The following is a 25,797-nucleotide window of genomic DNA, read 5'->3' as shown; positions in this document are numbered from 1 at the left end:
TGGGCAAATAAACACTACCCAGCAAGCACCTGGGCAACCAAACACTACCCAGCAAGCACCTGGGCAACTAAACACTACCCAGCAAGCACTTGGGCAACTAAACACTACCCAGCAAGCACTTGGGCAACTAAACACTACCCAGCAAGCACCTGGGCAACTAAACACTACCCAGCAAGCACCTGGGCAACTAAACACTACCCAGCAAGCACCTGGGCAAATAAACACTACCCAGCAAGCACCTGGGCAAATAAACACTACCCAGCAAGCACCTGGGCAAATAAACACTACCCAGCGAGCAGAGACACATCCAAAAGACGTCCACTGAGGAGCCAGAATGAAAGTTTTTGCGACGTCTTTTTTAAACGTCTTTTTAACGTTCAACTATTGATGTCAACCTGAGTTCGAAGATCAAAGATGATATTTCTTTAAAGATGTTTTACTGATTTGAACAGTAGGTCTGTCGCCATGGAAGAAACACACTCCAGTAGAGATAATCTCGAGTATACAAGAAGTGCACGGTTATTTTACTGTGTTGGTGCATTCATCATCTGATGAGCTACATTATAAGATATCGCCTGTCCTCACCAGGTTGGAGGCTCCTCGCACCGTCTCTGGGTTGAGCATGACGATCTCAGTGGTCACGTGACCCTCCACAGCCTCCGCCATCTGCTCCACGGTACAGTTGATGGACGGGTCCTTGATCTTAAACCAGTTGTCTGCGTACCAGCCGATGAGGAACCACACGTACTTCTTCCCGTACAGCTTCTCCTTGTACACCTGCAGAAGGACGACGGAGCAACGACAGCTGACGTTGGGTGAAGGTTGGGATGAGCCACTGATATACAGATGATCATTTTGTGGGTGAAGTATCTTCCTTTAAATTCAAGTCTGTCAAGGATGAATTTGAACAGTAGAACACATTACCTCACAGAAGACTTTCCTGGCCTCCGTCTCGTAGAACAGGCCCACAATAATTCTGGCATCTTGGCGCTGAAGAAGAAAAGGAGAGTCACACACAGGGTGGATTATATTCATGCTGTTATATTCATGCTCGTCCCAACTACGTCCTTTGGCGTCACTTCAGGATTAGGCAACAAAACCACTGTAGTCAGTTTTAGGAAAGAACTACATAGTTTGGCTTAAAACGTCTACGTTTGTTCAGTGAAAAGGATGCTGAACGTTGTGAACACGGGACACGAACGGACAGCTGATTGTAACGTGAAAGTGAAACTTAACACACGGGATACGAACAGCGATCTCCTGGATGACAGACCACGTCACCACAGTCACTCCCGACACATGATACCAGCGCTTAAGGGCGCCTTGTGCGGCGGTAACAAGCCTCAGTATCTGGGTGACATCTTTAACTCTCTTGCACACCAAAACTAGGCCGGCATGCTGCGCAAGGTCATTGTAAAGTGTGTGTGTGTGTGTGTGTGTGTGTGTGTGTGTGTGTGTGTGTGCCAGGAAGGAAGTAAGTCAAGCTGACACTTCTCATATATTATTTTATTATTAATATGTTATTTAATTTTTTCTCCACAACCATCTGGTGACCCAGGTTGAGAACCAGTGACCTAGATACGTTTAAAAGTACGTTTAGATGGAACCAGCAGGGCCGACTTCTACACACTAAAATGATCATAACAGCTGCCTGGTGTGTGTGTGGAGAATGAAGGATGAACGGGGATATCTGGCACCTTGAGATTTTTGACAGCGACAGCCGGGTCGGTGAGGAAGCTCTGACGGACGCTGATTTCTATCCCCGCCTCCTTCACCCTCTCCTCCAGATCATCCAGAGTCTGTCAAACACAGAGACACACACACAGTGATGAGCATGCAGAAGATGACAGAACGAGAGAAGCAGGAGGGGGAGCGATAGATGATGGAACGGTTGGTTGAGAAAAAGAAATTTGAAGAAGAGTAAACAGCAATTGAAGTAGGAGCAAAGTAGTGAGGGGGAAGATGAGGTGGTGGTTTAGAAAGTTGATGGTGGCTGATATCAACAGATATAACAGCAGGTGACGAGAGAGATGCAGAGAGAAACCAATCAATGGAGGGGGGATGTGATAGCAGACGGGGGGAGAGGAGAGAAATACTTCTGGAACAAAATACCTCCAGGATGTTTTCAAACTTAACACAGAGAACTTACTAAAATCTTGAAATGTTGAGTATTTCTCTTACTACGGCCCCATGCACACCGCTGCAACGTGCACGCCGCTGCAACGTGCACACCTCTGCAACGTGCACACCGCTGCAACGTGCACACCGCTGCAACATGCACACCGCTGCAACGTGCACACCGCTGCAACATGGACACTGAATACAAAGCCTGACAGGTCTGCTGTGCCTAGTTACGGTTGCTAAGCTATGATTGGATGATCACTGTTCGGGGGAGGGGTTTAGCGCAGCGTTGATTTTGGCAACTATTTTAGATTTAGTCTTAGTCTTACACTTAAGACAAAAATGCTAGTTTTAGAGACATTTTTATGGTGGCCCTGAGGGTCAAAACACGTTTCACAAAACACTACATTTCAGAAAACAGGTTTTGTGATATTTTGTTGTGTTTTGACCTTCAGGGCCACCGTTCACTTTAGTCCGTTATCCTTCATTGTATTGTCTATATGTTTATTAGGGATGCTAATTTTGAACAGCAGCAAACAGTGTGTGTGTTTGTGCTACGTTAGCAGCTCTAGCGTTGCCGGAGGCTTCGTGCTCGCCGCCGCCGCCACACGTAGTCTGTGTAACTTTAGCGAGTGTCCAACAGACTGTGTGTGTGTGTTGGTGGTGAGTGTGAGGTTGCTGGTGGCGTTCTAGCTGTGATCGTAGGTGTAGCAGTGTTCAGTTTATTTGTCGGTGAATAAATGCTATGAAACTACAACTCCTCCTCTCAGGAGAGCCGGAGAGACGGAGCCGACTTCCTGTATCCTGCAACTCCGGCTCCGCCTCTTAAGGTGGACTGTTAAGGTGGACCAGCTTTTCTCCTGAAAGAGACGAGCCACTCAGCTTTTGAGTTAATTATTAATATTTCTTTAAACAGTTTTAACTGATAGCGTTAATCGGTTAAAATGCTTAATGTCGGTTAACGGTTAAACGGTTAATTATTAACATCCCTAATATATACGTATATATACGTGTAATATATACTGTATATATACGTGTATAAATTGAATGTTGATATCGTCACCGTTAGTGTTTAATGATGTCGGTGCCGTCTCGTCATCGTCTCGTCTTAGTCGTGGATAAAAAGGTCATTGAGTAACATATTTTGTCGTAGTTTCCGTTAACTAAATTAACGCTGGTTTAGCAGAAGGTCAGTTCACAGATTTATTCGACGTATTATCGCTGAGCTGAGAAGAAGTTTGTCGGGTGACGTCCTGTAATTTAGTACTGTTGTTTGACTTTAGCTACCTTTCCACTCTTTTAGTTGAATACATGGCTTACCGATGTAAAAACTTCTGTTGTTTGCTGAATGGTGGCGATCTTGGTCCACTTCCACTTCTGGAAGAGCTGCACTCGAGTGGGGTTGTGAAGGGTGGCGGACGGATGAGTGCGGAAGAAGGTGGGAAAACGCTGGCGGTTGGACAGAGCTGGAGAGCTGGAGCCGTACGACAACTGAGAGGGAGGGAGACAAACACGACCATGTTAAAGCTATACTGTCATCCTGATGACTAACAAAGAAACAAACAACACAAAAACAGCTAATGTTAGAAAGGAGTAACTAACAACAACGTATTTACATTTTCTTCTGAATAAATTTTAAACTCCAGATCTCTGATCCAAATCTTACTATTGGGCTCAATTCTTGGTTCAGTCCTATTCTCTGATGACACGGCTGTATCTCTCTTTAAATCACCATCGTCCTCTGAAGCTAGACGCAGCGCCTCAGTGCAGACAACAGAATGGATGGGTCAAAATGTTCTATAACTTGTACTGTGTGTGACAAAAAACAGCCCGTTCTCACTCCCGAGTCATCACATACAGCTCGGTCAGCGGCCCGACGCGTCAAACTATGATACTCTTCGTGGCCGTAGTTGTGACGGGAGTAAAGAATGAAGTCAGGAGATGCAGTATAAAGAGTGATAAAGTCTGCGTCGTAGGGAGCAACAACAGTGAAGGTGATCTATTGACAGTATATTGACATTATACCAGCAACATTACTACAGTTTACACGTCTGTATCTGTAGAAAATGTCACAGACATGAAAAAAGTTCAAAACTTCTGGCTTTCATTTCAAAATAAAGCATTTTTTTCTATTGAGAGAACTCCTTCATTTGTTAACACAAGGCTTTTATTCTGAAATATGTGCAGGACAGTGTTGTAGAACATGCAGTGACTTGCAGAGCTCCATGAATGAATATAGGACGGGGTTTTAATGGTGGATTATTACTATTATTTACAAATTACCACATGTTTCTTAACCTTTCTCTGTCTAAAATAAATATAAATGACATTTATAAGGAAATGAAACGGACATTATGAAAGGAGGACTCTATATAGAAAGAAACGCTGCCGGTGGGGACGCCTGACGCGTGAATCACGCAGCAGTTATTATCGCTATAGTTATATTGTTATAGTTATTATTGCATTATCATTAATATTGTGATATGACCATTTTTTATTGCATTAAAATGTATATTGGTATTATCACCAACAATATGATATGGCACACCTAGGTTGCATGTGTTTGGACTGTGGTGTGAGGTGACGGTGCTAACCACCGTACCGCCGTGACACCAAACATCCTGATTCACCGTTTTGTTATTTTGTTATTTTGCAGTCAGTGAAATATGAAAACTTTGTTTTGAAGATCCACAGAAAGTTCTTACCACTATGAGGTTCCACATGCGAGCAGCCTCGGCCACCAGCGTGGACACGGAGCTGCAGCCCGGCATCAGCACCACTTTAATGGGCTCCGTGTACAGAAGGTCGTACAGCAGCTTGGTGGCCTCGCCTGGATCACACTGTGGACACACAGACAGCAGGACAGTCAGTATGAGAAACACAACCACCTACAGAGGTAACGCCGTTACAACATCAGATATATAACAAGGACCCTGTGTGAACAGGTGTGTGGAATATTCAGGATGACCTCAGGTTTCACAGTGAAAAGACATTTTAATGCCTCCTGGCAAAGGTTTACTGTATTACTAAACTAGAATAAGACTACACTACACACTACAAGAAGCAGTTTAAGAGATGAAACAGATTTACACCGATCAGCCACAACATCATGACCAGCTGCCTAATATTGAGAATGTCAAACTGCTCCTCACTGTGTGTTCTGACACCTTTCTATCAGAACCAGCATTAACCCTTTCAGCAGTTTGAGCTCCAGTAGCTCTTCTATTGGATCAGACAACACGGGCCAGCCTTCGCTCCCCACGTGCATCACTGAGCCTCGGGTCTGACCCTGTCGCTGGTTCACCGGTTCTCCTTCCTCGGACCGCTTTTGGTAGGTCCTGACCACTGCAGACCGGGAACATCCCACAAGAGCTGCAGTTCTGGAGATGCTCTGACCCGGTCGTCTAGCCAGCACTATCTGGCCCTTGTCAAAGTCGCTGGCCCTCCTTACGCTGGCCCATTTCTTCTGCTTCCAACACAAAGTTCAAAATGTTCACTTGCTGTGTAATATATTCCCCCGTTGCCATGGTAACCAGATAATCAATGTTATATTCAGCTCACCTGTCAGTGGTCTGAAGGTTATGGCTGATCAGTGTGTTTAGGTTCTGTTCTGTTTGAGACGTGGATCAGATAAATGTGGAGGGAACACACAGCTCACTAAAAGAAGTGCTTTAAAACAGTGTGTATCATAAAATACTCCTTGTATATATGTACCACGCTACACAGAGCTGAGGCGTAGCCAGCAGCAGGGGCAAGGTGAGGCATGCTCCAAGGTCACCTCAACCTGAGTCCTGACACAGCATCTCTCTCCGTGTAACGCCGGGGGAAACATTTACCCTCCAGTTGAGCCCCGTTATCTTCATCCATACTACGCTGTTCCTCTACAGCTGATCGTCAATGACAAATCAATAATCTCTTTAAATGATAATGATGAGGGCGTGGTCACTAAACGGTCATGTCTGGAGGACTGATGGTGTTTTTACTTTTGTCATCATGTCATTAACATTTGTCATTGTGTCACATTACTCCACACAGACCAGCTTCAAAGCAGAGTAACCTTAAGAAATCAATGATTATATAAATCTATGTTTGATGAGAGTTAAATCAGAAAACAGGATTCACATTGCTCAACTTCACTCACATTGTGTTCCATCATGATGCAGATCAAACACACATTTGGGAAATGACATGCAGACTCAACTCTGATCCGGTATGATATATATGTGTTCAACTGATTTCAACACATATACTTGAAATAATTGTATTTTTCTCTTCATATTCCTGTTTCAAAACGTTTTTTGCTGAACACTGGAGTCTCCCAGATACTATCTAACACTATATTGTTAATGTTATGGCCATCAGTTTGAATTATTTCACATTCTAGGAACAAAATATGTTTTTTCATCAGTTTGACACAGAGGATCACTCTACTCTAATTACTACAATACCCATGAGCCTTTGCTGCCATTGCTATGGAGAGGAAGCCAGTCGTGGCTGCAACAATTTCAAAACGCTTCGTTGTTTCAGCTGTGAATAAAACACAACCACATACTGTAGATGCAAATTCATCCAAAATTGTAATAATAAAACTAGAATGTCCCTCAGAGAGCGCAGACCTCCGCCGAGGTGCCTGACAGCTGGAGGTACCGTGAGGTGGTCGGCTTGTTATTAACACGGTGTGTTAAGGAGGTAATTAATAACAATAATAATAATAATTAATTAAGAGTAATTATCTTTATTAAAAATGAACATTTCCTGTTGCCGCTCCTTCACAATAAAAGTATTTCATCGGACAGACACTAGGTTGATTTTATTGCGATGGAGCAACAGGAAATGCAACATATTTGTCACCGACGTTACCGCCCACTGCTGCTGCTGTTTGGGTAAAGAAAATCCTCCTTCACAACAAGACGTGGATATTATGGGCTGCTTCTGGTTGGCAGTGATCTCAGTGAGGAACGTCAGGAGAACAAACAGAACCACAGCTGAATCAATGAAGGAATATAGTGTTGTGTTTGGGTGGCAACGGGGCTATTTCTGCCCTTAATGACTTAAATCAGGATACCAGCTGAGACTGCAGCTGAACAGATCAGCCAGACCGACACACACACACACACACACACACACACACACACACACACACACACACACACACAAACACACAAGAATTTTTGGTACCACCTGAGGATGCCTGGACTGTAATTTGATTGGTGCAATAAAACTAGTTTGGGGACTGGTGGGGGGCCGTGGGACATTGTCTAAAGGGCAGTTACATGACGAAGAAGGCATCGTTGCTCTTCATCCCACTACAGCTGTAGGTTTGTTAAACGTTTCTCACCACTTCACCACGTTGTTTCTTTGGTTTCAGATCTCCTTAAAGGTGCTAGTTGGGAACATTTCTGTTGCCTCCACACGGCTCTCAACATGGCCAAGCTGTGTCAACAGAGCCAGGAGAAGCTCTGATTACAACCCACACAGAGGGACTTCATTCTCTGCTCAGGTAGACATTACTCCTCTATATCTTTACATAGACAATAGTTGACATTTGAATGTATTTATTGTCAAACACCTGCAGCAAATGTGGTGTTAGTATCAACAGTAACTATATCTTTAGCTTATCACAGCAAAAATAAATGGTGGAGAAAAGAGAATTGGGCTCCGGCTGTGAAAATACTGTGAAATGTCCATTTAACGCAACATCATGCACACAACAGAATGAGTAGCAGAGATGCAGCATACTTTATATATACTGTATATACTCTTGTAAATCAGGTGATGTTGTAGCTACAATCATGCCACTACTGGTTTTAGTAGTCTATAGTCAAATAGATTGTGAAACACAGTTTGTGAGATACAGTATGACGTTTCTCTGTCAGTAGTAGCGCACCACAGAGGGCTATGAATACTTGAAGTTGTCGGTCAACAGCTGCCATGGGAACTGCTCACACAAATATACACAAACTGGTTTTATCCCCTTTTTTAAAGATGGGTAAATGTTCAGAACAGTTGCAGTATAGTTTGCATTTCTTTACACAAAAGTGAAGAGAATTCAAATTTCATTTTGACTTTAAATGATGTGAACCGTTGTTTGTATATGGGACATAAAAACTACTGAATTATTACCTCTTGACATTTGTTTTCTTTGATGCCTGCAGCCAAAACAGCCTCAATTATCATTATCTGGATGGCAACTGCACTGTCAGTTTATAGGATTTCTTTTTGACAATCAAAACCATTCTTATTTATCCCTCATGGTTTCTTGTTTTTTTATGTTTTCACCGCCGTTGGTTTGTCTGTCTGTTAGCAGGATTATTTCCAAAGTTTGCGATGGATTTGAATGTAATGTTTTTGGAGGGGTGGTGTGGCACAATGAACAATCCATTAGATTTTGGTGGCGATCCGGATCATGATCCAGATTCAGGAACATTTTTAAGGATTCCGATCAGACTGAGCATTAAGACCTTAGATTATAACACATGCACAGTGTAGCTGATGACGCGTTGATGACACGTGACCCCGCCTCCTTCCTCCTTCTGATGGTAGGTGTCCACAGGGGCGTTTTTTATCGCGAGGGGACGCAACGCTTCCCAACACTGGACGCTTGGTGTGCTGTCCCTAGAAACAAGGCACTCGGCTCCTGATTGGACGAACGCTTTCCCGCCGTTGGCTGCTGCTCCCAGCTTTCAAACCGGAACCAGTCTGGAGGCTCGTTTGAAAACTTTCTTCTCTTATTTCACGAAAATAGTTCACTGAGATGTGTTTCTGAAAACATTTGAGGCGAGAAATAATCCATGTTGATGAATCTGTCTTTATTTTGGATCAATAACGTTTATTTTAAAGATCCTCAGGAGTTTGGAGAGGCGGCGAGTCGCGTCGGACGCCCGTGATTTACATAAAGTAGACGAGCCCTCAACTTTATGCAAATGAGGAGCGGGCGTCGTGACACCTAGTCTCTCGAATTGCGACGCCACGCTACCAGAATGCATTGCGCGGCTGCTTACATAGACAATGAATGGGGAGCGTGGAAAGCACGGAGGCTATGGACACGTACCGTGAGAGAAAAGAGATACATGTGTGGATGTGTGTGTGGCTGCTGTCCGTCCGCGGTGAGAGAGAACAAAGTGGTAGATGACGGGATGAGAGACAACGTAGTGTAACGTTCTACAGACATAACAAGGCTGCTGGATGAGAGAGACATCCGTCGAGACGTTACACGGAAACACACCGTGTTAATAACAAGCCGAACGCCTCACGGTACTCTGCGCTCTCCGAACGCCATTCTAGTTATGACTGATTTCCTCTCAGATGTTACCCAACAGAGAGCAGATACAGTCGGGTACCATCACTTCTTAAATAGCACAGGAGAGCCTTTTCAATGAACTTGAGAGCTCCAATCATAATTACAGTAACGTCCCACAGAGGAGCCAGAAGAAGTGCTGTTAATAATAATAATAATCTTTTAATTCAAAGCAATGAAGCCCTGACAATAAGGCTTTTGAGGTTTGACTCCATCCAATAGAATTATATTCAATAGTTTTTTAGATGGAGTATAAAATCAACTAGGAGGAGATTTTTAATTAAATAATGAGCCATTCCTTCTAAATTACCTTTATGAGGCAAACATGGGAATAAATGCTGCTATATTTAATACTTAACGGATCAATGAATGTCTCCATGTCAGTTACAACCATAAACATTTAAAATGGGCTCCACATCATTTCATGCTGCGGTGTTTTCTAACATCAATAGCTGACAGGATGTATAAACCTGGACAAAAGCTGTTGCCTAGCAACCGGCTCTGGAAACGCTCTACATCCCGTCTGCGAGGGTATAAAATCCATATTCCTGTGTGAGTTAGAGGAGGCTGTCGAGGCGTGAGCTGGATTTCCTCTCCTCACCTAACGACACCGAGTCAACCGGCTCAGTAACAAGCGACCGCTTCAGTCCTGAATCAAACAGATTGGTTTGTTAAAGCCGGACCAGCGTAATCCGGGGCTGACTCATTGATTAACCCTGCTGGCACTCAGGGGAAATCACCGACACATTCAAATGAGATAGCTGCAATGTCCCCGCCCCCCCATCCCATCCCATCCTCATCCAACACTGAACCTTTGGGACCTGCCTTTAACTTCCAGCACTGCAGCGTCCAAACCAAGAGTCAGCAACCTTTACTATCAAAAGAGACAAAATCTGTCTGGAGCCGCAAAACATGTGATCATTGTGATGAAGGTAACACAGTTTATAGTCTAAGTATATAGTATATAAGTCTAATGGTCTAAAAGTCTAAAATGGTTTGTCTGAATATTTCTGCATCCCGGGGTCCCTAAACAGTGTTGAATTATATAAACTGGGTCTCACTGTAAAGCTGAGACTCTGGTGGATCCAATGAGCCCAACTGTATTCATGTGATGATGTTAGTCCCCATAGGAGACATTTCATTGACCTCACTGTATAAAATGACCTGTGGTGACCTCTAGGATAATCACAGCCTCATGAAACTTTACAGCCACAAACTAGAGACCTAGAGCATTCAGAGGATGGACGGATCAGACTAGAGACATAGAGCATTCAGAGGATGGATGGATCAGACTAGAGACCTAGAGCATTCAGAGGATGGATGGATCAGACTAGAGACCTAGAGCATTCAGAGGATGGATGGATCAGACTAGAGACCTAGAGCATTCAGAGGATGGATGGATCAAACTAGAGACCTAGAGCATTCAGAGGATGGATGGATCAGACTAGAGACCTAGAGCATTCAGAGGATGGATGGATCAAACTAGAGACCTAGAGCATTCAGAGGATGGATGGATCAGACTAGAGACCTAGAGCATTCAGAGGATGGATGGATCAGACTAGAGACCTAGAGCATTCAGAGGATGGATGGATCAGACTAGAGACCTAGAGCATTCAGAGGATGGATGGATCAGACTAGAGACCTAGAGCATTCAGAGGATGGATGGATCAAACTAGAGACCTAGAGCATTCAGAGGATGGATGGATCAGACTAGAGACCTAGAGCATTCAGAGGATGGATGGATCAGACTAGAGACCTAGAGCATTCAGAGGATGGATGGATCAGACTAGAGACCTAGAGCATTCAGAGGATGGATGGATCAAACTAGAGACCTAGAGCATTCAGAGGATGGATGGATCAGACTAGAGACCTAGAGCATTCAGAGGATGGATGGATCAAACTAGAGACCTAGAGCATTCAGAGGATGGATGGATCAGACTAGAGACCTAGAGCATTCAGAGGATGGATGGATCAGACTAGAGACCTAGAGCATTCAGAGGATGGATGGATCAAACTAGAGACCTAGAGCATTCAGAGGATGGATGGATCAGACTAGAGACCTAGAGCATTCAGAGGATGGATGGATCAAACTAGAGACCTAGAGCATTCAGAGGATGGATGGATCAGACTAGAGACCTAGAGCATTCAGAGGATGGATGGATCAGACTAGAGACCTAGAGCATTCAGAGGATGGATGGATCAAACTAGAGACCTAGAGCATTCAGAGGATGGATGGATCAGACTAGAGACCTAGAGCATTCAGAGGATGGATGGATCAAACTAGAGACCTAGAGCATTCAGAGGATGGATGGATCAGACTAGAGACCTAGAGCATTCAGAGGATGGATGGATCAAACTAGAGACCTAGAGCATTCAGAGGATGGATGGATCAGACTAGAGACCTAGAGCATTCAGAGGATGGATGGATCAAACTAGAGACCTAGAGCATTCAGAGGATGGATGGATCAGACTAGAGACCTAGAGCATTCAGAGGATGGATGGATCAAACTAGAGACCTAGAGCATTCAGAGGATGGATGGATCAGACTAGAGACCTAGAGCATTCAGAGGATGGATGGATCAAACTAGAGACCTAGAGCATTCAGAGGATGGATGGATCAGACTAGAGACCTAGAGCATTCAGAGGATGGATGGATCAGACTAGAGACCTAGAGCATTCAGAGGATGGATGGATCAAACTAGAGACCTAGAGCATTCAGAGGATGGATGGATCAAACTAGAGCTCGTGGTCGGAGTCCCTGACAGCTACAGATATTTAGCATGCTAGAGATCTGGAATGTGTCTGGGAGGCGTCGGCGAGTCTCTCGCCTCGCGTCGTTGAAAAGTTCACACATGACGCTCGAGCGCCGATGTGCGAGTGGCGAGACAACACCGTTTTGCCTCTGATCAGGGGCTTTTGTCAGGGAGCAGAAAATCGGGGCTGAAGTCGTGTCGTGTGAACGTGTGTAGACATTAGAGTCATTTCTCTGTGCTGTGTTGTGATACCCTTGAACTGACTGTACCTCTGTTTCCTTGAGTCTCCAGCATCACTTACCCTCGTCTCCTCAGTCTGCCGGCCTGCCACAGTATAACCCTGAGCTGTCACTCCAGCCACGCTCCCACTACCCCCCCTCAGCTCAACCACTCACCCCTGCTTCCTATAAAATAAATCCTTCATTACTCCATACTCAACATCTAGGTTTGCATTTGGGTCCACTTACCATTCACAACAATCTTACCAATTAAAATTATATGGATATATTTTATCTATATATAATAGATAGGAGTTCAAAGCTATTAATAAAACTTAAAGATGTATTTGACAAATTGCAGTTGAGGATACTGACCAATCAAACAGAGTGATGTTGGAACAAAAACACATCCTTTAATCCCTGATACGTATGTATATAATATGTTTCTAACCATTTGATGCTCTTGAGAGAAGCACAACATGTAACCAACCCTAACGGCGAGTCCAAACCGTCCCAGTCTCGCCGTGCGGTTCACAGCAACAACAGATAGTGAAGGTGATCTATAGACTGTATATTGACATCATACCAGCAACATTACTACAGTTTACATGTCTCTATCTGTAGAATATGACACGGACATGAAAAAACTAAAGATTTATTTTCTAAATCAAAACTTCCTGCTTTCATTTAAAGGGACTGTATGTAAGTTTTTACACGTATAAACATGTTTTAATCCTTATTATTGCCAATGTGTGAACAGGTTGTAACTTAACCTAAAAAATTAGACCATCTGCAACTTTCTGGGTTTAATGTGAAGACTGGGGGACATTTCTTTTTTTGTAAAATTCAACGGATGTGACACCATGCACGCTCACGAGTGCCTTTAATTTCAGCTGCGCTTACGGGGCTAACAGTGTGCAACGATAGCTAACGTTTGGTTAGAAAAGGAGTCCGCTAACACCAACAAACGATCAGCCTCCACCTCAACTCAGACTTCAACACAAACTCCACAGATATACGTATAAATATTTGCAGGACATGTTGTAGAACATGCAGTGACTTGCACGGCTCCATGAAGGAATATAGTACGGGGTTTTAATTTTGGATTATCACTAATATTTACAAATTACCACACGCTTTCATTAACCTTTTTCTATTTTAAATAAATATAAATGTAATTTATAATGAAATGAAACGGCCATTATGAAAGGCAAACTCTATGTAGAAAGAACGACCTGACAGCAGCAGAAACGCAGCCAGTGTGGACACCCGACGCGTGAGTCACGCAGCATTTCAGCGAGGCAGCCGTCAAGCGCTGCTCACGCGAGCGGTCTGAACAAGCCGTAACCCTGAATCCTGTTTTTATTTGACATTGACATTGAAATCAGTGTTGCAAACTGTGCTCCGAAGGCAGCTGCTCATATTAGGACGTATGCCAGTTAGAGCCCATACGCTGCATAGACGTCCATCATGTCACTGTTGGTTAGACGCAGCTCGTGGCAGCTGCTCCTCTTTGTCGACGCGGTTCGTCAGTATGTTGTCATAACTCACATCGCTTTGGAAGCTCATGTTATCAACGAACTGATTGCCTGGCTTCTGTGAACCCACATCTCCGATTAGTTCAGTGACTCATATACTGTAGGTCTGGTGTTGTGCTCATTCCCTGGTTGCACAAACAATCAACCAGTTATACAATTGTAGAATGGGAATGTCGTCTTCTTACATAGCTAAAACAAAGCAACAAAAATGTTGTGCGCTCACAAAGCGCACTCTGCCAGGAGGTTCAGGGTTAGTTTTGTGCATACAGGATTGACATTTGTTTACAAATGTATTTATTAACCCCTTGTCATTCCAAACTCTTGTTTTAGAGGGACGGGATGTTCATGGGAAGATAAAAAGTAGACGTCACATGGAAGTGGTGTTCATCATCTGAAAGCTGGGAGCCTGAAGATTCATTTGAGTTGCAGCTCAGCACTGTGTGTCAAATTGTTCTAGTCAATTAATTCATTCATTAAAATAAACTGTGAACGTGTATCAGGGCTCAGATAATGATACGAGTTAATGATGGTCATCTCCATGCTCTATTGTGTCCCATAAGTTGTTGCAGCAATATTTTTGGTTAATATCATTTATTCCACAGATTTGATGCTAAATTTGACAAGTTTTTACCAACTGGAGAATTGATAAAAATGATCAATAATCCCTCCAAAAAAACACATTAAGACACCAAGACCTTGAGGAACACCAGAGAAAAATACATGCTGTGATCTGTGTGTGGGATCAAAAACTTTTGACATTTGGAGATTTCTGCAAGATTCGCATTTTTCAGCGATTGGCGCTTCTGTTGTGTAAATTGCTCAGAAACCCCCTTAATGTTGATCTAACTAGTTTGATCCATCCATCCTCTGAATGCTCTAGGTCTCTAGTCTGATCCATCCATCCTCTGAATGCTCTAGGTCTCTAGTCTGATCCATCCATCCTCTGAATGCTCTAGGTCTGTAGTCTGATCCATCCATCCTCTGAATGCTCTAGGTCTCTAGTCTGATCCATCCATCCTCTGAATGCTCTAGGTCTCTAGTTTGATACATCCATCCTCTGAATGCTCTAGGTCTCTAGTTTGATACATCCATCCTCTGAATGCTCTAGGTCTCTAGTTTGATCCATCCATCCTCTGAATGCTCTAGGTCTCTAGTTTGATCCATCATCCTCTGAATGCTCTAGGTCTCTAGTTTGTGGCTGTAAAGTTTTATGAGGCTGTGATTATCCTAGAGGTCACCACAGGTCATTTTATACAGTGAGGTCAATGAAATGTCTCCTATGGGGACTAACATCATCACATGAATCCAGTTGGGCTCATTGGATCCACCAGAGTCTCAGCTTTACAGTGAGACCCCATTTATGGAACTCAACACTGCTTAGGGACCCCAGGATGCAGAAATATTCAAACACACATTTGTACTGCATACAAGAAACTGCATGGTCTTTGCCCCAAACTGCATGTGATTACAATAAATTGGGTATATATATATATATGTGTGTGTCAGCATTCACCCATTCACTCACACATTCATACACTGATATCAGAGGCTGCTAAGGAGCAAACCTGCCCATCAGGATCTGATCTAAATACTCATTCACACTCCGACGGTTCAGCCTTCAGCAGCCGTTTGGGGTTCAGTATCTTGCTCAAGGACACGTTGACATGTGACTGGAGGAGCCGGGGATCGAACAGCCGACCTTCTGATTGATGGACGACCTGCTCTACCTCTGAGCCACAGCTCCCATATACTAATTAACCTTCAAGTCTGTAGTTATAAATGAAGGGTTTTAATCATCATGTTAATAACTTGTTGGTCAAATGATCTAACCACAACCAACTAGTCGCGTTTCTAGTTTTTAAATTCCTAATTTTGTTCAACCCGAACCACAGTGACAGTTCATTTACTCCATACAGGACATACAGGACATACAGGACATATAGGACGTGCACTTCATGGGTTAGAAAACACTTCAATGGTGCTAATGACGGCGTGAATGTTGCATCATCTACAGCAGTCTCATGAGTCAAATCCAACCAGTTGTGGTTCTGATCACTGTGGTGAGAGATGGAGAGTGTATATAGAGAAACAGCCTGTGTTACGGTTACTCACCATACTGTCATAGTGGATCAGCTCCAGCTCGTAGTCCGGCAGGATGTCGCTCCTCTCGTTCACCAGGTCCAGGGCCATCTGAGCGGCGGGGAGGCAGGCTTGTCCTCCGGGCCAGCCTCCGCTCATGGGGAACAGGGCTCCGATGTAGAGCTTCTTCTTCTTGCCTAGAGCCGGGCGGGAGCAGAGGAGGAGGACAGTGAGGGCAAAGGTCAGAGAGGAGCGGAGGAGGCTCATAGCTGCTGGATGCTGGCGGGCTGCTGCAGGGTCACTGTGCGTGGGTCACCGTGCAGGGTCACCGTACGTGGTGGGTCACCGTGCGTGGTGGGTCACCGTGCACGGGTCAGGAGGAGGAAGAATGCACGAGTTGATGTTCGCTCTGGTGAACTGGAAGATCTGCTGCTGCCAAACCGAACCAGAGACCATGGAGCAGGCTGGAGCAGGCTGGGGGGGCTAGGGCGGCTGTCTGCTAAATGAAGCCCAGATTCTGGATTAAATAGATCCACTGGTGCTGAACCGGAACCCCGCGGAGGCTCTGTGATGTTCACAGATAAACGGATCGTCTCCTTTTTATTCCTGATGGAAATAATCCACACTGAGCTCAGCAGGAGCCGTGGAGAGCTTCACTGGGTCCGGATCCGCGTCCAGTTCTCTGCCCGTCCTCATCAACCCGATCCGCCTACATCTACCAGCTCCCGGAGCTCCGGTCGGTCGGGAGGATGAACGGTGCACGGAACACAACCGGCTGAATGAGACACACCACAGAACCACAGACAGGTCTCCTTTCAATAATCCAACGGAGTCTAACAGAGATGCAGTCTGGAGGAGGAGAGGAGAGGAGAGGAGAGGAGAGGAGAGGAGAGGAGAGGGATGAATCCGTCGCCAGCGGTGCTGGAATGCGGTTCACCCCCCCTCAGAGGAGAGAGAGAGAGAGAGAGAGAGAGAGAGAGAGAGAGAGAGAGAGAGAGAGAGAGCGGTGGATGAGGCTGACTGCAGCAGCAGCACCGTGAGAGAGGAGGAGGAGGAGGAGGAGGAGGAGGAGGAGGAGGAGGAGGAGGAGGAGGAGGAGGAGGAGGGATGTTCAGTCTCTCCGTTTCACAAACCACTTTGAATTTGCAATCCCTAAACACAGCCCCTCTCATTTATCTCCCCCCTCCATCTCTCATCCCTCCATCCCGCCATCCCTCCATCCCTCCATCTCTCCGTCTCTCCCCCACACCAACAGCCTCCACGGACTCATGTTAAAGCAGCAGTAGGCAGATTGGAGCAAATATGATTAAAAAAAAAGTTATTATTATAAAACGGTCGCTATATCGTGACAGTAGTGAATGAAACAGGTAACCACCGGTGCTCCTAGATCAGGGCTCAGCAACCTTCACTATCTAAAGAGACATTTTAGGCAAAAAAAATAAATAATAATCTGTCTGGAGCCGCAAAACATGTGATCATTGTGATGAAGGTAACACAGTTTATAGTCTCAGTATATAGTATATCAGTCTAATGCAGTGAGGGCCAAAGAGACAATGTACTACGGAGTATTAGGGCCACATTGAGGGAAAACACATCTGAGATTTACAGAATAAAGTCATAATATAACGAGAAAAAAGTCATAACTTTACGAAAAAAAAGAAATAACACGTAAAATTACTACTTTATAATATTATGACTTTATTCTCTAAATCTCAGATTTATTTTTTTTCCTCCATGTGGTCCTAATACTCTGTCGTACCGTCGTACCATAGACCTACTACAATGATACATAGAAATGAAAATGTAAACAAAAAAACAGTTATTCATTTCCATTTTTAAACTCCACAGGGAGCCTCTGGAGAGGAGCTGAAGGTTGCTGATCCTTGGTCTAACAGCATCTGCAAGATTTCACAGACCAGAGGAAAACAAGCAGTAAGAGCTGATCTGAGGTCTGCTGTCCAGCTGCCGTCTCTGAGAGCCGGCTGTCAATCACTCTGAACTCTGACCAAACGGTCAAACTAGGCAGCGCTGATCAAATATGAATCAATATTCTGTTACGTTAATGCCTATTTCTCTCCTCACATGTTCTCACAATCATCTTGTAGTGCACGGTTTAGCTGGAACATGAGAACGTTTGTGACGCCGCCGCCATGTTGAGATCAAGTTGATGATATACCAAGCACCGCCCCCCAGCCGGAGCACAGCCAATAGGAACGCTCTCTCTCTCTGAAATGACCTGTGATTGGTCAAAGTCTCCCGTCACGGGCTAGATGTTCTGCAGCCTGAAAACAGAGCCATGAGGAGGAGCAGAAGTCTAGTTCTCTCTCAGAACACTTGAATTACAATATGCTGAAAGGTTATTATGGGATGTTTGCCCAATGATGCCAAAAATATACTGACTACTGACACTGAGGCTACGCGTCAATGTACGACGGAGTATAAGGGTCACATTGAGGAAAGAATAAGTAAATCTGAGATTTCAAGAATAGTATTATGAGAATAAAGTCCTAAGTTTGTAACCACCGTATATGAGACGTGCAGAGCGGCGGCCGTCACAGAGAAACTCCGACGCCAACACACAGACAGGGAGAGAAAGACTTCATTCTCTGCTCAGGTAGACATTACTCCTCTATATCTTTATATAGATGATGATATATTAATGCTGATATCATAGACTTCATTGTTGTGTTCTTCAGAAGCCAAAACAATCTTTTAATGTAGCCACATAAACCATAAACATCTCAGAGCTGTTATTGAACCACCGTGAGTCACGCTCTGCCGTCCCCCACATACTCCTACATTTACACACTGCTTTAGTACTGACTCCGTGTGTGTGTGTGTGTGTGTGTGTGTGTGTGTGTGCTGAGTGGATCTTTAATAATGCATCAGCACAGCGACGGGCTGACACAGATCCCTCTCTCTTCATTCTCATTTCTTTCTGCTTCGTCCTATTTCTGTTTCCAGGCCTCTCAGCTCTCTCTCTCTCTCTCTACCTGACCGGCTCGGCGGGTTGATACGTATCTCTGTGTGAGCTCCTCCTATCTGTTTTGCCATCTCTCTGGGATTATATCCGTGCTGCTGGAGAAGAGAGGCATGTATCTCTGCCTCCCACATCTCCCTCGGCTCTCCGGCTCATTACTATCAACAAACTGCGCTGTCATTTGCTGTGACTTCAGAGCCGACAGCTCAGCACACAACAACTTGTTAGAAACCAGTTTCCGTGGACATGAAACCGGAGAGAGATGACGTGGTTCTTGTTTTGCCTCCTGATCCATTTGGAGTCCCCCCCCATCTCCCCCTCAATAAATTTGAATAACACTTTGAACAGAGCTGATAAGTGATTCTGGCTTTATAAATAATAGTCTCATTTTGTAAAAGGGAACACTTTGGATGGAGAGGACGACAGCAGAGCGGCTGGGATTCAATGAATACAATTAAAGAGCTTATTAGAATCCACTCGTCTAATCCTGTTCCAACTCCTTCCTGGAGTGAAGGTCATTTACGTACTATAAATTGTACAGGGCATGATTTGCTAAATCAATCAATCAATCAATCAATCAATACTTCATTGCCATGTCAACACAGATGATAGGAATTTGCCTCTAGACCAGGGGTCAGCAACCTGCATCTCTTCAGCTCCTCTCCAGAGGCTCTCTGTGGAGTTTAAACATGGAAATGAATAACTGTTCTTTGTTTACATTTTCATTTTTATTTATCATTGTTGTAGGTCTATGGTACGACGGTACGATGGTACGACGGTACGACGGTACGACGGTACGACGGAGTGTCAGGGCCACATTGAGGAAAAAAATAAATGTGAGATTTAGAGAATAAAGTCATAATATTATAAAGTAGTAATTTTACGTATTATTTTCTTTTTTCTCGTAAAGTTATGACTTTATTCTTGTAATATTACGACTTTCTTTCTCGTTAAGTTCGGATCAAACGGATCAAACAGAGATGCTGTGATGGTTCATCTTCTCTCCCTCTCCTTTTTTAGTTTTGCCTCTTCCGCTGTCTTCTTCCCTTCTCGCCTCTCTAACCAAAGTCTACATTTCTATATTTGCCCGAGCACTAAAGCCCTGCAGGGGAGCTTCCAAGCAGTATCACATGTGACATGTTACTATTACTTACGCTGCTGCGTTCCAGTTTCCTTTCAGTGCAGCTGCATGAAGCGATCCATCTACTGTAACGTGCACAGTATGCATGGCAGCACCCGGGACAGCACACGTCCAGCTCAAATCTAACTGTAACTGCTGTATTAGCTAACACCAGTAGCTCGCTGCAGCTCAGTTAAAGGCCTAAATAAAAAGCATTTGTTTTGTTATGTATTTAAAAGTAGTTCACACGTTAGAATTTATTTCCTAATAAGCTGCTGTATGATACTTTACTGCCAGTTCATCACGTACAACACAGCGGTAGAGACTGAAGAGGACGTCTGGACATCATCATTGGACCAACGCGATGCCAGTCCTATAATCTGTTGGTTGTTGATTGGTAACCAGCCAAGAGGAGGATAACCTCCATTGGAGCGTCATTTTATGTGTTTTAGCCAATCACAGACAAGCATGAAAAAAAGAAATACATTGAGTTGATAGAAGAGGTCCCACCTCAAGGGAGGACGGAGGGTCCTCGTCCTCCTCTACCCTGTAGGGTCACTGTTGAAGCATTTTCATCAGGATTTGAATAATGGATTATATTCAAAGAAAAATATTTTATTAATGATAATGAGATTTTCATATTTCGATTTCCCTCTTGCCTCTCAGAAATAGAGGCGGAGCAACCTCCTCTGCCTCTACGGACCAGCCTCCTCTGTCTCTACGGACCAGCCTCCACTGCCTCTACGGACCAGCCTCCACTGCCTCGACGGACCAGCCTCCTCTGCCTCGACGGACCAGCCTCCTCTGTCTCTACGGACCAGCCTCCTCTGTCTCTACGGACCAGCCTCCACTGTCTCTACGGACCAGCCTCCTCTGTCTCTACGGACCAGCCTCCACTGCCTCTACGGACCAGCCTCCTCTGCCTCGACGGACCAGCCTCCTCTGCCTCGACGGACCAGCCTCCTCTGTCTCTACGGACCAGCCTCCACTGTCTCTACGGACCAGCCTCCTCTGCCTCTACGGACCAGCCTCCACTGTCTCTACGGACCAGCCTCCTCTGTCTCTACGGACCAGCCTCCTCTGCCTCTACGGACCAGCCTCCACTGTCTCTACGGACCAGCCTCCTCTGTCTCTACGGACCAGCCTCCACTGCCTCTACGGACCAGCCTCCTCTGCCTCGACGGACCAGCCTCCTCTGTCTCTACGGACCAGCCTCCTCTGTCTCTACGGACCAGCCTCCACTGTCTCTACGGACCAGCCTCCTCTGTCTCTACGGACCAGCCTCCACTGCCTCTACGGACCAGCCTCCTCTGTCTCTACGGACCAGCCTCCACTGCCTCGACGGACCAGCCTCCTCTGCCTCGACGGACCAGCCTCCTCTGTCTCTACGGACCAGCCTCCTCTGTCTCTACGGACCAGCCTCCTCTGCCTCGACGGACCAGCCTCCTCTGTCTCTACGGACCAGCCTCCACTGCCTCTACGGACCAGCCTCCTCTGTCTCTACGGACCAGCCTCCACTGCCTCGACGGACCAGCCTCCTCTGCCTCGACGGACCAGCCTCCTCTGTCTCTACGGACCAGCCTCCTCTGTCTCTACGGACCAGCCTCTACTGCCTCTACGGACCAGCCTCCACTGCCTCTACGGACCAGCCTCCACTGCCTCTACGGACCAGCCTCCACTGCCTCGACGGACCAGCCTCCTCTGCCTCGACGGACCAGCCTCCTCTGTCTCTACGGACCAGCCTCCTCTGTCTCTACGGACCAGCCTCCTCTGTCTCTACAGACCAGCCTCCTCTGTCTCTACGGACCAGCCTCCACTGCCTCGACGGACCAGCCTCCTCTGTCTCTACGGACCAGCCTCCACTGCCTCTACGGACCAGCCTCCTCTGTCTCTACGGACCAGCCTCCACTGCACAACTTAGATGATGCTATCAGGAGAATATTCAGTGTCTGTCTTCGCTCCTCCGCTCATCAATCATTCAATTACACTGATTCAATCCTACCCCACCTTAACAGATTAGCTCATCTGAATGAGGTCTAGGATTTACAGTATGTGGTGGAATCACAATGCAAACAAGGCAGCTGGCTCTCTCTTTGTATTTCATGCACAGAAGAACAGTCTCTCCTGACTGTCTGTCTAAACGGAGTCCCGTCAGGGTTGACTGCATGAAACCACATTGGCATGCAGCTTTCAGCAGAGCTCCAGAGACGAACGTCAGACACGAATATAACGGCACAAAAACAAGCTGCTGGGAGAACAGTGCTCACAGCTAGAGCACGGATCTATATCATATTCTATATATTATATTAATACAGACAAACAGCGAATACCATTACTTAATCATATCATACATTAGTCTGGTCGGTGGTCACTTTACCGTGTCATTTGTCTCCAAATGCTCTCGTATAGTTTCTATTTGTATTCTATTCTTATTTTAGCTTATGTACCTTCTATTATTCATTTATGTTACGTTCTATACTGTATTTCAAGATTCAGTGGGAAAATGCCTGCACGTGATTGGAGGAGAGTATTACCATAGAGTCCAGCATGTCAAATAATCCTTCCATGATGAACACTACTATAAAATCTACTATAAATACTATAAAACATTCATATTTTTGATATATGTATAGTTAACAGTGTGTAAGCCTTTGAATTAATGGAACATAGACATTTTGATTAACTTGTATTCAACAGTTTTCTTTCTCATCGACGACATGCAACTAGTCAACAGGATATTGAATGATTGCCTGCCCCGGGCTCTTAGTTCTTCCACCAAATCTTAAAACATACCTGCCTGCAATCGATGAAATCAAGTTGATTTTCTTCATACGGCCAAGGCAACATGTAAAATGTGAAACGTTTATTATCTATTTTTATCTATTTTTTAACTTCTTAAAGCCTATAAGACCCCAGACAACACTGCCATTAACTCAGACACACTGCGCCGTATTAATCATCAGTACTCCTGATAAAAATAAGCCAAAAATGTATATAAATTATATACTATTGTTCTATTTAAATTACAATTCATTTTGCTAATTTCTTGCTATTTAAAAGAAGTGGTGGCATTTATTAAACAGGGACTATAATGTACAGCACTTTGGTCAACTTTTGTTGTTTTTAAATGTGCTTTATAAATAAATTTGGATTGGATATGTATTTTTAACTGTGTTGTTTTATTTGACCTATTTGCCATCTGTTCATTGTAATACTGACAGGGAGACTATATAACGGGTTTTAAATGTTATTTTTCACATACTGGTAAAACAAAGTACACCATAAAATCCTTCATAAACTGCAGCAGCACAGATGTTGTCTACATGCTGGAGATGTCCCTGTGATCTGATTTATGTTGGACAAACTAAAAATATTCCCATATCTGAACACAAAACTGCAAAAGGCCCTACCTGTTCAACCAACGAGAATTGTACCTGTTGTAGGTTGACTATATACTCAATGTGTTTGCCTTTTTGTTAATCTGTTTACACTATTAAAAGTCCCTTTTTTACTTGGAAGTTTGCTGTCTATGAGCTGAGAGGCGCCTGATTTAGCTGATGGAAGATGCACAGATAATAACCCTGTTTCAATGTGTTCATCATGTTACAGTCTCAACTATTTCAAATATGGTTTAATATCACAAAGATGTGCAGATGATGGCTGCTCCATTTGGAGCAATGCTTCTCTTTTTAAAGCCACACTTTGTTAGCCTGAAGCTGTCATGCAGACCTTTAGCTGACGACAGCCATCGGAGGCAGCAAAAGACAGCAGAGGAAAACATATTAGAAATGTCACTCTAACAGTATAGATGAGCATATTGCGGGTTAGAAGAAAAGCAGTTTGGAGAATGGAACGGCCTGCCAAGAGTCCAGACCTCAACGCAATTCAACACTTGTGGGATCATCTTGGGCGTGCTGTACGTGTTAGAGTGACCGACACAACCACGCTGGCTGACCTGCAATGAATCCTGGTTGAGGAATGGAACGCCATCCCACAGCAACGTGTGACCAGGTTGGTGACCAGCATGAGGAGGAGGTGCCAGGCTGGTGTGGCTGCGTATGGATCTTCCACCGCTACTGAGGCTCCTGATGGTGGATTCAATGAATAAAGTGTAAAATAGCCAATATGTCTTGTTTGTTCCTTGTTACTGATAGAGAGTTCAATCATCCAATCCACCAAACAACTCAAAACAAGAGTCAACACCAACAGGAGAATACACTGTTTACCATTGACGGAGCATTTTGGCAAATTTATCTTGGGCGCTCCCCACATAATCAGCTGTGCTGCTCATCCCACAAATACATGATCCTTACAAGTTGGACATCATTGCGAAGGTAAATAAACAGGCTTTCCAACCATGTAAAATACAATGCCCATTAGCATTGTAACAACAGAGAAATAATCCACCAAACACAAGTTTCCGTACTTTGTTTTTCCAGCTAATATATATATATATATATATATATATATATATATATATATATATTTCTGCATATGATTTCCCTGCAGAAACTGCCTTATATAGACAAATGTGTCTTTTCTTACCCAGTACAGTGTTGAGGTATTCAACATCTGCTCCCATTAGGACAACGTTGGTGAACTTTTCAGAAAACTACGTTTTGGAAGTGGAAACAGTTGTTTAGGTGGGAAATTTACAAGCAACATTAGATTTATATTCAAAGATGACTGAAAAAGACTGAGTTCATGAGCTGGACAAAACTTGGGATAGGGGGCATTACAAACTGTAAGAAATGTAGCTCTAATGTGGGTTTTCCAAACAGGAGCAGAAAATAATATATTAGCCTTAGAATTCAGAGGAAGAGATTTCCAATCAGTGGCCAGAGAAACCACACCAACCAAAGCAAATCAGTTGGTATAATGTATCTCCTTCTGAGGGAGAGAATCAGCCTTCAAAAATAAAAAACACACATTTTGGCTGAGCTCCAATATAACAAAGCGTTCAGGTCAATGCCTTCACTGGAATAAAATAAGTAGACGGTTACTGGACAGCAAACTACGCCTTTTCTTTGGAAGGGAGTAAAGAGTCGCTTTTCCTGAATCGTTACAATGGCATGATAACGTTCAAAGGTATTATGACTCATAGTCAGACCGACCACAGTTATGAGAAGAATCAGGTTGAACTTTACTTGAAAAACAAAACAAACTCTAATCAAACAGACCAAACCATGTCATCACAATACAACACAAAGGCAGCAAGTTGAGTAGGCAACATGGTAACACGGCTGCAGTCTGTGCGTGTCTGATGTGTCGCCTGAAAACTGATATGAGAGTCTTTTACAGGGCTACTTTGAGTTCATGCTAACGCTTTCACTGACTCATCATAAAAATAAACAGGGAAGTAGCTTGACGGGAGAATATGCTCTGTTTAAAGCTCGGGGTTTATAAAAAGACGTAAAACAATAAGGGTTTGTCACTTACAGACCAGAATGATCAATCCAAACCAGACTACACTCCATTTTAACAGCTTATTTGAACATACTGGCAGTGTTAGAGAGCTTTATATCAGTTTACACTTTATACTAAACAAAGACACAGGTGGTTAATATAACAAGCACTCATGTTTTCATCCCACGACTCGCACTCAGCACATTCAAACATGCAGCTACAAATGAACACACACATATCCTCTTTCACGTGCAGAAATGCTGCACAACTGGTTAGGCCAGATGA

The 25,797-nt window shown here is 44.3% G+C and overlaps 1 protein-coding gene across 5 annotated transcripts in view; it reads right to left on the bottom strand.

Moving 5' to 3' along the window:
* Positions 1-25,797, bottom strand: part of gabbr1b (gamma-aminobutyric acid (GABA) B receptor, 1b) — a 69,693-nt gene that overhangs the window by 33,998 nt on the left and 9,898 nt on the right. For 3 of the 5 annotated variants that reach the window (XM_074614311.1, XM_074614312.1, XM_074614310.1), the window contains 6 exons: positions 16,040-16,203; positions 4,827-4,961; positions 3,442-3,612; positions 1,698-1,799; positions 925-990; positions 586-777 (listed from right to left, as the gene is read on the bottom strand). In XM_074614311.1, the coding sequence (XP_074470412.1) occupies positions 586-777; positions 925-990; positions 1,698-1,799; positions 3,442-3,612; positions 4,827-4,961; positions 16,040-16,203 (830 nt within the window). Of the gene's footprint in view, positions 1-585; positions 778-924; positions 991-1,697; positions 1,800-3,441; positions 3,613-4,826; positions 4,962-16,039; positions 16,407-25,797 lie in introns of those variants that run through there. The other 2 variants (XM_074614308.1, XM_074614309.1) reach the window with 1 other exon arrangement.

The sequence above is a fragment of the Sebastes fasciatus genome, chromosome 17 (assembly GCF_043250625.1).
Source record: "Sebastes fasciatus isolate fSebFas1 chromosome 17, fSebFas1.pri, whole genome shotgun sequence".
Classification (NCBI taxonomy): domain Eukaryota; kingdom Metazoa; phylum Chordata; class Actinopteri; order Perciformes; family Sebastidae; genus Sebastes; species Sebastes fasciatus.
Note: the sequence above shows the minus strand (reverse complement) of the source record. Positions and strands in the feature narration are given on the sequence as shown.